At 35.1% G+C, this 12,622-nt stretch overlaps 1 protein-coding gene across 4 annotated transcripts in view; it reads left to right on the top strand.

The window, feature by feature from the left end:
- Positions 1-12,622, top strand: part of AEBP2 (AE binding protein 2) — a 50,316-nt gene that overhangs the window by 22,360 nt on the left and 15,334 nt on the right. For all 4 annotated transcript variants that reach the window (XM_063358400.1, XM_063358392.1, XM_063358384.1 and 1 more), the window contains exons 3-4: positions 707-814; positions 9,250-9,436. In XM_063358400.1, the coding sequence (XP_063214470.1) occupies positions 707-814; positions 9,250-9,436 (295 nt within the window). The remainder of the gene's footprint in view (positions 1-706; positions 815-9,249; positions 9,437-12,622) is intronic.

Raw genomic sequence — 12,622 nt, 5'->3', positions numbered from 1 at the left:
AAGTTCATTGAGCTTTTTTATTCTCTCAGTTATAGATAGACACAATGAGAGGAGAGAGAAAAGCAGCATGAGTAAGTTCTGCTCCCCTTAATGCACTATTGTGCATGTGACTGATCTGTACTCTGGAATCACAAAAGACCCATAGACTTTCAATCCTGTGAGAAATTGTAACTTTCTTCATCAGGAATTGAATATAAGGCCCTAACTAGAGGTATCCGGTATTCCATAATATAGAACTCTGGTGTCTAAACAACTATATTGTAATTAAGAGGTTTTATTTTTGATGCTCAAAACATAAAATTATTACTTGCTTTTGAGAGTAAATGATTTTATTTCTATATCTACTACCCAGAGAATGTACACTTGTAACTTAAAAATGTTCTGGTTTAATATCTGGTGGGTACAGATATTTAGTGCAAATGCAAACTCTTTACAGTGGATGCTGTGGCTCTCAACTGTGTTTACCTGCAGGAGCTTCTGTTTTTTTATATTCTATTCCAGTGACCTGCTTTTTTGAATACTTGTGGTTGTAATTATTTTTTTTTCCTTGGTAAGATATGAGAAATGTGTTGCAAAATAAATGGTTATTGTTCAAAATTCTTTGAAGTACTTTGTATTGTGAAAACAGACTTCTCTGCTAATCTGATTTTTTTTTTTAACTGTTTTCTTTGACTTTTGTAAACTTACCACGTTTTTACTCTGTTAGGTGTTTGTTTGCTTGTGGAAAGGTTGCAAAGTATATAATACACCTTCAACAAGTCAAAGTTGGTTGCAGAGGCATATGCTGACACACAGTGGGGACAAACCTTTCAAGGTAAGGTTCATTATAAGATACATAATCCTTTATTTTAAGACCGATCCTGTTTGTTTTTCCTGAAACATTATGTTTAATTGAAAAATGCCATCACAGAAGGATTTTTAAACAGTATCCACTGAGATGAGCCTTCGTCTTTGCAATAATTGTGCCCAAAGGTCCTGGTCTGTTATGAAAACAGATGAAGATACCATTATTGCTTCTCTATCCCTGTTTCTTTTAATCTATATATGATAGGGGAGTCTCAGACTAAATACTGCTGAAATGTGTGGGTTTTTTGTGTGCATTTGCCAGTTGAGCTGCTTACACTGTAACAGTGAGATATTTTACCTCGTGCTTTACACTTCCACATTAAACTTTGGATCACGCCTGATGGTGCAAATTCTGTGCTTGAATAAGAGCTGGTCTGGTTAATGAAATTAAGTTGAAACACAGTCAGTGACTATTTATGGTTAACCTCTCTGAGAACAATAAGGAAATCAGGAATGCAGGACCATTGAGCTGACTGTATTTCCTGCAGAGTATTTTCTAACTTTCTCTTTCTTTCTCCCCCTAATCTGTACCTGCAATTCTAGGTATAGTAGTGTTTATCATTCCCATATCCACCAATCCGTTATTAATGAGTTGCTTCATCCTCTTATGGATACAGTTGGGGCAGTTCATAGCTGTCAGTCCTGGATCACTTGATGGTAAGTCCCACCCACACTACTTCAGACTGAAGTTCTCCTTCCATGTAGGATATGAAAATGAATTAGGGTTTTTTTTTAAAGTCTAGGTAGCATTTTATGCCTTCTTCTTCCTCACGCCCCAACCCCACCAACTTTTAGTCACTATTTCTATACTTCCCTCCCCTCTCGGGGAATATCTTCTGCTTTTTTCTTTTTCTATTTTAAGGCAGCTTTATTACTAAAAAATACTCTTCTGTTAGTGATGTCTTCCAGAAGTTACTGCTTCTGCATAGCCTATAACAGTAGTTATGACAGAAAACAAAACTCAACTCAAAACCTAGAGAATAAAAATAGTACATTGCATGTGAGAGAGTTTTTTTTAATAAAGGTTAGACTCTTTTTCCATGTTGAACGGTGTAGTTCAGTCTGAAAACTTCTGAATGAGAGAGTGAATAACAACAGGAAACTTGCTCTTGAGGTTAGCTTACCCTTTGTTCAAAGGAATAAGATTAGTGTGCTCTTGGAAGCATAGCATAAGGATCACAGATCCCTGAAAGTTTGCAGATATGATTAGGTCAGTTGTTGGAACAAGCTTAAATACTAATCTCTGAATAAAATAAAAATACCCTAGTTATCAGAGGAGACTTCTACGTTAGGTCGTCTCATTTTGGAATTAAATATTTTATACGTCTTAAAGTATAATGGCAAGCTTTGGTCTTGACAGGAAAGTCTTTCAGTAGGGTAGTTTGTATACATATTTGGTCTAGATCAAAGAGACTCAATTTTAGAGACACTGGGTTTAAATGAGCTGGTCATAGCTCATAAATACCAGTAGTACTTTTGAGTCTGTCAGAGTTACCTAGAAAAATCAGTAAAAGTTGGTATCCCAGCTTTTTGTCTTGACTAGTCACAGCTGGAGCCCTAAAACTTAAAACAATTAGTTCTGATAATAATCATCTTGTGTTAAATATGTGTTATTTCACCAGCTGATTTTCTGTACTTTCTGGTCATACTAAGGGAAAGAACAAAACACAGACTAGGATTGCAGTAGTCAATTATCGTGACTCAATGTGTGTCACTTCAGTTTTTTTTTTCCTACTGTTGTCTTCAGTCCCTCTGTTTGTTTTAATCTCTGTATTTCTCAGTCTGTTCTTAGGGGCTGTGAATGGAGGATAATTGTGGTCTGAGTAGAATTTTGTAACATCTTTTGTTCCCCTGTCATTTATGCTGACTATAGACTTCAGGTCTCACATGAGGTAGCCAAGTATGTAAGTGTCTGTGGTAGCAACCTGTTAATTAACTGACCCCCTTTCCTTGCTTGCTTCTTTTGTTTTACAAGCTTTTGAAATCTGCTGTCTGATACAAAAACACTTAAAGTTTTGAATGTTAGTCTTGATTGGTCCAAGAACAGCCATTACTAATTGTTTTATGGCAGTCATTCAAAAATGGAGCAAATGTTTCTGTTTGTGCATTTAGCTGTTCTTATAGATCTTAATTGATCACCTTCTAGGAAAATCCAAATTTTTTCAAGTCACAGTTGGATTAAGGACTTCTTGTTCTTGATGATTATTGCAGACAAAATATCTCCCAAAACCTAAATTACAAAAGAAATTTCTGTTGCATCATGATAATATACTTGAGTCCTAGCATAAAAGGAAGGAAGCTGTCATTTTAGAGAACTTGCTGAAAATATCTCGTCATTCACTTAAAAAATAAATAAATGAATGTGAGGATTTTTGAGGAAAGCTATGGAAGGCAGTAATGGAAATAGTAGAGCTGTATGCTATACAGCTGTTGTCTGCTATCTGTTGTCTGAAGAATTGCTGTTCAGGATGTTTTTAAGAAAAGCAAAGAATGTTAGACAGGGAAGTGGCAATTAAAAGCATGAAAAATGTACTTTTGTAAAGATAGAAGAACACTACAATCATGTAATGACCAGAGGAGAGTAATAAGTATATGGCAGGTCATTATATTCTTATATTTCTAGTCAAAATAAAAGACAAGTATTTTCTTAAATTGAAAGGCAGCTGGGGACTGTCTCAGGCATAAAGCTCTCCTTTGCGTTAGAACTACTCTGCTGGAGCATATGTCCCTGTCTTGTCACCCTTTTGTTTGCAAGTGGACTCATTTTATGTAGTTGCCTGTTTTGGGTTTAACTATCTTTTTTTTGAGATACATGTGGTGGTGTCCTTTGATTAAAAGCTGTATCCTGCTGTAAATGACCTGCTGTGCTTTTGTATTAAAAGGTCTTTGTGGGTTTACCTGCGCTTTCCATACATTCATACAAACTATGTGACCATGTAATACCTTTGTCACAGAAATGAACCCACTTCTAAATTAAAGGCAAAATGTTTCATATTTTCATAAGTTTCTCCTGTTTTTTCTGTTTGCGTGGTTTAGTGTATCGCCCTCAGCATTAATATTGCAATACCTGTGTCACAGAAGTTAAATTTCCTTATAAGTACCTATTTTTGAGGCCTTTGTTATGCTAGCTCCATTTTTATATGGGGCAATTTCCTGGTCGTGTATGTCCAGCTCATAAGGAGGAGACATTTTATATCTGAGTCATCTGCTGAGCTAAGGGAGGGGAAAAAAAAGATACCCTAGCTTTTTCGGCAGAATTTAGGACCCAGTTCCCCTTTAGAAATCGTATTCCTTTTCTGTTTATTCCCTCCCTCTTTTTGTAAGTTCTTAATACTGGTGCCCTTGGATTTTATGTGGAATACATGGATGGATTTTTTTGTGTGGGTTTTTTTTTTTTTGAGGCAATCATCACCAAGTTTTGTTATTGATAAAGTTCTTTTCCTAGAATACCCACCAATCCCTTCAACAAAGTGTCCATTAAACGAGACAGTTACCGTTGCAGCTAGCACTCAGTCCGTAGTCAAATTCGAATATGATTTCTGCAAAGCAGCATGCTTTTTCAGTCCTACTTTTAGTAAGCATCATTTCTTAGACTTGTTTTTCTTATCAAGAGGATCAAACAAACTGGTGTTGTAGAACATGTTGCTGGTTGAGAATTTACCAGTCTTTGGCCCACTGTTAGCTATTTTTGAAGTTATGCTGCTCCTCTTAATACCTGAAGTTCATAGCTTTTGTACTGCTGGAAGTTTTCTCTTTGCTTATTGCAGTCTGATTCTAGTCATCCTTTCATCTTTTTTTTTTTTTTTTGTCATTGTAGACATTCATTTAATTATAGGAATTCTCAGAGCATGTAATTGTTTCTCTGAAGACATTTAGTGTGTTCATGTTCGTGTATGATTGTACATTCAGAGTTGGGAGTGAAAAAACTAAACGTTATTCTTTTTTAGTTCTATTATTACATAATTTTTGCAGCTTTTTTAGAAACTGGTGGCGTGTTGTGGAGTATCATCAACATGTAGTGGTGGTCCTGTTGAGGGTTCAGCCACTTAAAAACTTCCAGAACACATAGACAGGTGGATCCAGAGGAATAATCTGCTGAGTTAGAAAAATGATGCCGGTAACTGTCTTTGGCAAGCTGAGAAAAAGTGAATGAAGAAGTTCTATCTTACTTGTCCTAAACTTGTTTGTTAAAAATAATAAGTATTTGAATAGTTAATGTGCTGTGACAACCTATGTTTTCCAGCATGGTTTCTGGTACTCAAAAAAAACAAACAAAACCCAAAACCAACAACCAAAATACCCAAACCGAATTACTACTCACTGTGCTTTGCTGCTGTACAAGGCATTGAGATTTATTTGAAGACTTATCAAATGAACTCTTAAAATATAGTCTAGGTGACCAAATACAAGATGCTAGGCACAATGAAAGGACAAATGGTAGAGTGAGCATAAAACAGTTCTGGATTTTATGCAAAATTATTGCATATAGCAATCTTTTGTAAATACAAGACTGCATGTGGGTATGCTACCAACTGCTTTCACATACTGATTCCAGTGGGTATGCTCTTAATGTTTAAGATCAGTAATGCAAGATTTGCTCATGTCGAGTAAATGCTTTCAATAGCAACGAATGACAGTTCATTGGAGGCTTTCATTTTTTGTTTGAAAGGGAGGAAGTAAGTAATAAAAATGAAAGTTGCTGCTTGTTCTACCACCTGTAACTTCAAGAATTCATTAAGGGTTGACTGCATTTGGTATGTCTCTCAGTAGAGTAACACTTGTTGAAATCTAGAAAATACAGCCAAGCAGCTTCAGTCCTCATTTGGAATTCGTTTCTGTTACTCTCTTGGCAGAATATCTTCTATGCATTAGAGCCTTGCAGATGCAGATAGAAAATGTAAAGGCATTCTGCCCAAACCCTTAGGTGTTGAGACAATAAGAAGGTTAATCCAGATGTCTAAAATATTAGTGTTAGATTTATTGGAAAAATTACACATTGAATATTCTAAAAAGGACTTTTGGTTATTTTGAATTTAGAAAATAACCTGTATTGCTAGATACTTTTATATCCTGTTTGTTAAAGTCACTGGTTATTACTGCCCATTAATAATGGTGGGTATGGGTACACTGGAGAATTTAAACTTCTTACGTGTTGACTTATTTTCTCTTGAAGTAACATATCCACCAATCCGGACCCAATCTACCATATTTAAAATTGAATGCAAAATTTTGAGATTTAGGTTTTGGGGGAAAAAATGAAAAGATTGGTTTAAAGTTGTGCATAATAGTTGAGTTTGATTTATTAGAAGCCCTCTAGATCTGTATAACTATCTGGTGGGAAGCTGATTTGGTGTGACTTACCGTCCAGAGATCCTGAAGTGACAGCCTGAACTGCTCTTTTATCTTTGGAGAGAAGATACTTTACCCATTAGTAACGGATTGCTGGATATATTATTTTAGAGAAAAAAAAAAAAGAAAAAGGTAAGACTTTTCTCCTCTTCTACTATTTCCTGTCTACTGCAAAGGCATTCTGTGTCATCTTTGATATATCGGCTGCTATTTGATGACATGATCAGGTAGTTTAAAACTACACAATGTCTGAATGTAATGATTTCTGCAAATATTTCATACTGTGGCTGCAGACTATAAATAGGCTTTCTGGAAAAAGATAATTTCTAGTTGCAAGAAAAGTAACTAGTAGCTTGTTTAGATAATTTATATAGAATATCTGTGATTGTTTTCTTTGTATATGGATAGACAAAAGTCAAGTTATGACATTGAGTCAAACTGCAATTTGTCATAAAACAATGTTTCCCATCTGACAAGCAATATAATTAAGTCTTATGAACTTGTGTGTTAAAATAATTTAGAAATTTGCTTGACACACAGTTTATGTGTTATTTTTCAGAAGGAATTGCCTTTAATATTATACTTTCATAAACTTTGAATATGGAAATGCATGCACTGTACCAAGACTTCAGGCTATTTTTGACCTCTAGCAGGCATTGGCAAGACTGAAATTTGAATTTCTCAGTGTGATTGAACTTCAGGCTATGGGGTGTTTTTTTCCATGCCTTTTTTTTTTTTTTCTGTCAGTGTTTGTAGGATCAGAAAGAGCTAGAAGATAAAGTTAGGAGCACCTTAATGAAAGCTAAACCGAAGTTTAGATATAGTTGCTTAGCGTAGTTTTATGAATCTGCTTTTATGGGCAAGACAGCTATTTCAAGGACTTAAAAAATGGAAAATGGAAAATTGCTTGAACGAATGCAGGTATGTAGTTTACCTGTGTCTGATAGTGAGCTTGATCATCTAAATACAACTAAGTAGGTCAGGTTCAAGGTCAGGTTGGATGAGCTTTGAGCAACCTAAGCTAGTCGATGATGTCCCACAGTAGGGGGATTGATTTTTAAAGGTCCCTTCCAACCCAAACCATTCTGTGATTCTATAAGTGTAAATTTTAGTCTTTAATATTAATTTGAAGTGATAAATATTGCTTTGAGGTTACCATAGTGTAAATGAGATCAGGATCTTAAGTGTTTTGAATTTCACAGGCATGCTGGGTTTTCTTATATTGGAAGTCACTACAGTAGAAGTATACAATATTATTGTTGGAACATGGAAAATTACAGGGCAAGGTAAAAAGGCATATGTAGGTTTTTGGTATAAATCTTCACAATTCTTAAGATACTTATTAGTGCAGGAGACAGGGAGGAACAGATACGGTGTGAAGGACCCTACAGCTTTTTGTCAGGGAATTATGTGTTTGTAGGTAGCTCAGTATCTAGAAAAATTTCCCTAACTTCCTCTACGTTTTTCTTCCTTTTTTCTTTTTTTTTTTAAAAAGGCAAATAAAAATGTGACAAATGTTCTCCTATTTCTTGTCTTTTATTGTCTTGAAATATATATACATATTTTTAGTCCTATAGCAAGTATGAAGTCCTTGAGGATAACACAGGTTTTTCTCTTCATGGACACTATATTGTTTTATGATGATCGTGGAAACCCATTTGCTAGGTCTGAGGAGACTTCAATTCTGCAGCCACAGTTGTAAAACAACACAGTTGGGTTTTAGGGACAAAACAGTGGTGTTCTACTGCTGTTTTCTTGTCTTTCAATCAAATGCGCCGGCTTGGGGCAGATTACTGTAAGAGCTTGCAAATTCATTGTTAGCCTTCAGAAAAAAATTAGCACTATGTACATAGTTGCAGCATTACTTATTTCCAAACTGCTGTTTGAGCTGCCTCATCAGTTTGCTGTGAAGGGAGGTGCTAGAGAAGAGAGGTACAGATGAAAGAGGGGAAGGAGCAGAAGAGATGTGGAAGACAGAGAACTTCCCAATGGTTTGGAGTGGTGATGGATTTTTTTGCTACTGGCTGATCAAGTCATTTGCCCTACTACTATTCTCTGAATCAGAAGAAAAATTGATCATGTGGATACACAATTCATTGCAGCCAATGATGGAATGCGTATCTTAAAATTACTTTTCTGTTACCCTTGTAAGCTCAGAGCACAAGAGAAAAGGTTTGTGCCTACCTCCCCAATAGTATAATTTAAATACTCATTTTGCAAATAGAAATAATTGTAAATATAAACTAAATACTTATAAAAATACCAATAATTATTGTAGCCAGTACTATACTAGCTTAGTTGCACGTATCTTGCCGTTTCTGTGTTTCTGCTTAATTATTGTTGAATCTTTTATTTTCTGTTTGAGAGAGACCATTTTCTTTAAATAAGAACTTTCTTAAATACTTCTGAAGTAATAGTAGCATCCCAAAATAAATTTAATTGTTAATACAACTTCCAAGTTACTGAAGTTAAAGTTTTAGACGGAACTGTAAGATACCTGTTTATTGACCTTGTATAGCATTTACAAAAAGTGTTAAACTGTGTCAAATTTAGTGTGTGTAAGGATGTATTTTTTTTTACTTCTGCCTTGTCACAAGAAAGGAGGATGTTAAGAGAATGTTACTGTTACCGAATGCAGAAGATTGGAGAGCTGTTGAGAAATACAGAACAACAGTGCAGTATTTTGAAAGACAAGGGGATGTTGGTCTGTGGAGGGGAAAGTTCTTCAGAAGCATTTATTTCTGTGGGAAGAGTTTCAGTGCACATTTGAGAAAGGTTTTATGCTATACAATGTTATGGAGTATAATATAGCATAGAAAAAAATTATTATACCATGGAATAATTATTGAGAGTTATAAAGTTCAGATATAAATTTATTTCAGATTATGTTTCTGTTTTTCTACTTAATGATTGCATGTCATTAAGAATTTGTCTTCTTTTTAGTGTGTTGGAGGTTGAGTCAGAAAAGTCAAACTGAAAGATCTATAAAACTCCTGTGAATGAGTACCACGTAGCATGCTGATACAGTTGTTGTGGGTTTTTTTTTCTCATTAGTGTGTAGTTGGTGGGTGCAACGCCAGCTTTGCATCTCAGGGAGGACTTGCCCGTCATGTGCCCACACACTTCAGCCAGCAGAACTCTTCAAAAGTTGCCAGTCAGCCAAAGGCCAAAGAGGAATCTCCATCTAAAGCTGGAATGAATAAAAGAAGAAAGTTAAAGAACAAGAGACGACGATCTTTACGTAAGTATTTACAGAATTAGTTCTTGAAAGTTTTGTCTGAGGTAGGAAGCTCGTCTTCAATGTGGTGGTTCCTCTGCAGATGTAGGTCTGGTAGTGTTGGTGATCTTTAGCGTTACAGCACCACAACATTACAGTAATGTTGATGAACATTATTGACTTACACATTTCAAATCAGGGCTTCATAGTTAAAACTTCAAATTATCTGCTAAGGTGTTCTAGTTGTAATAAGAATTTACTGCTGAGTTCTTGAATGAATCTGTGGCAAAAAGTGTTAAAGACCAGACTGTAGTACTTGAATGGTCTGCTGTCTTGATCAAGTGTTGCGCAGGAAGAAAAATGACAGCTTCTTGAGCAATTTTTTATCTTCTTGCCTCTTGAGACAAATGCAATGCTGGCTGTAGAGTTTTGCCTTGCGGCAGAAATCATCTCTTGAGTTGCGAACTGACTACTGTAATGTATTTCTCCAGAGGGTGTGTGACCCAGAAATGTATCCAAAGTTGATGGCATTTTCTGAAAATAATAAGAAGCTTTCCTTTAAAACTTTGTGTGGATTATTGTTGATTAGGTGAACTTGATAAAGGGTTGATAAAGTTTTGCTTGTCTTTCTGTTTCTTAGCTTAGTTTTAGATAAAGAATGAAGTGTGCAAATTGGTATGTTTTGTCTTTACAAGAAGAATGGGGGAGGGCAAGGACCCTTATCTAAGAAACCAAAGTCATAAAACAACATTATTAAGTACTTTCAGTCTAGAGTATATAAAGCTAGGAACATAGATTTATATTTAGATATTTTGAAAGAGTCCAAAAGGAGAGGTGTTGAACGTATGTACCAGGTTCTCTGCAAGTTGGGTTACAAGAAGTTATGACAAGTGTGTGTAAAGCAAGATGCTATTTGATAGTGTACAGTCTGTTTAAATCACTCACAAATAATTGTTTGACAAAAAAATTACAGTTTTGCATCACAAAACAATTTTTCTCCAAAAAAAAATCTTGCCAACGTATTCTTTCTGCCCCGTCATGGTTTGATTAGACCCTGGCTTTTTTTGCAAGGTGTAAGTGGCTTGCTAAATATTAATTGGCAACTGTTTACTAAGACTGGTGCTGTTGAAGCATCCTTGTGTATAAATTCTTAATAGTTTAAATACAGCAAATCAATAAATTTGCTTCCTCTCTGTTTTACATCTGAAGGTTAACACCCTTCGGAGAGACATTAATGCATAAATAAAAAAAGGAGACTTCACTGTGGCTTTATATGTGATAAGAATATGATCTTCTAACTTAGACTATAAAGAGAATTCTTACTGTTACTTAGTTTTTTTTCTTTCTTTTGTAACAGCTTGCCATTCTTAAACTGTTTTGCATTTCTTTTTTCCTGTCTGTAAACAGTATGTGTTGTTTTAAGTTTGTAAATCAGTACTTCTATGGTGAAAGCATGTTTTACCCTACACACCGTTATAGCTGGTTACATTAGTGGTGCTATAGAGACCGTCTCATTTGTCATATAAATTTTGAGGTTGCAGAATAATTCAGTATTGCAGTCAGTAGCTTTCGTTTCTGGATGGCCTTATACACGTTCACTGCTCCACGTAGTCTGTCATTTAGAGGTACAGAGCCAAACACTGCAAATGCGTATCTCTAAAATAGGTCATAGTATTGCTATGCTGAAGCTACCACAAGGAATTTTTCAGAACCTGAGGTTATATTTACAGTGTTGTCACTTGCTTTTCCAATAGCAAAGATGACACTATAGTTACTAACAAGCATGATAATTGAGTTCAGTGGAGAAATGAGACAAGGAAACTTACTTTTAATGAAACTTTACTGTAAATAGGACTACGTTAGTCACATAAGACTTGGGGTTTCATTTAGTAGGCTGCTGGTATGAAGATTTTAATTCATTTGACTCTGAAAATAATTTTGAGGGAATAGATTTAAGATACAGCATTAACACTCTATAAGGATTAAATAAAACTATTCATATGCCTTTGACAAATGGTGCCCGCCCTTCTGCATCTGTTGAATATTATCCAATGGTAAATCATGAAGCAATGTGCTGTATGAAACCAAAAGCAAAAATTTGGGGTTGTCTTTTTTCCTTTCCTCCCTTCCTTCCTCCCTCATATTTATTTATAAAATATTTATATGCTTGCATCACTGACCACCTGCAGCATGAGCCTGCGGTTCTACATCACCACTTACAGTGAGAAAACATTTCAGTGTGGTGATTGCCTAATTGGCAGTATCCAACTGAGATAGAGTACGGACAGAACATAATGTACAGATGAATGCTTAACAACAGCTAGTCCCAGGAGTGTAGCAAATGTTAGCTTTAAGTGGAATTTGTAGCTTGTTTTGAAGTAATGGATAGATAATCTTGGTGAAAAGGAATATCGAAGTTGTTTTAAATGAAGACAACAGAACTTCAAATTACTGTTATTGCAGATTACAGGATAATATATAGTTGATAATGTAATATCAACTATTCTTAGTTTTAATTTCAGTGTGTTGTACAGAGAATTACTGCTCTCAAGGCATAAAAAAATGATTACTTTCATTCATACTTTATTGGTCATGTAATTTTACTGCTGTATTGTATATTTTTAAAATTTTCTGTGAAATATTTGTAACGGTATGCAAATATGCGCCTAGTAGCAATTATTTTTTAGTTAAAATACTTTTAGTGTAGAATTGATAGACCTTTCTTACACTCCAAATCAGAATTCAATAATTTTTTGTTATTCAAGAAGAACTTTGCTATAAAAGTCGTTTTCTAAAAGGAAAATCCTGCTGGTTTTAGACTACTTGTAATGTATCAGGTGGATGTTAATTGCACTTATTATAAATTGAAGTGTAGTATGTGATGCAGTTGGTGCTTCTTATCTAGAAAATAATCTGTTTACTAATAATTAAAGAACATGGAATCACCATTGATACGCAGAAAGAAACGTGTCTAGCAGTCTGGATTTTTTCATGTGACTGTTCAGCATTATTGCTCCTTGGACATCAAATATTTCTTGGCAAGCTAGTATTTTCTGTATGTTCACAATAATTCTTTATTAATCCTTTATTTGTGTTCCTCTGCAGTACCAAGCAGTTTTGTTTTCAGTGCCATTGTTGATCTCTTATCAGCATCCCAGTATTCACTGGAAATAGCTGGGTTTTTTAGTGGTTATAAATTAGATCTGAGCA

The sequence above is a fragment of the Chroicocephalus ridibundus genome, chromosome 1 (assembly GCF_963924245.1).
Source record: "Chroicocephalus ridibundus chromosome 1, bChrRid1.1, whole genome shotgun sequence".
Classification (NCBI taxonomy): Eukaryota; Metazoa; Chordata; class Aves; order Charadriiformes; family Laridae; genus Chroicocephalus; species Chroicocephalus ridibundus.
Note: the sequence above shows the minus strand (reverse complement) of the source record. Positions and strands in the feature narration are given on the sequence as shown.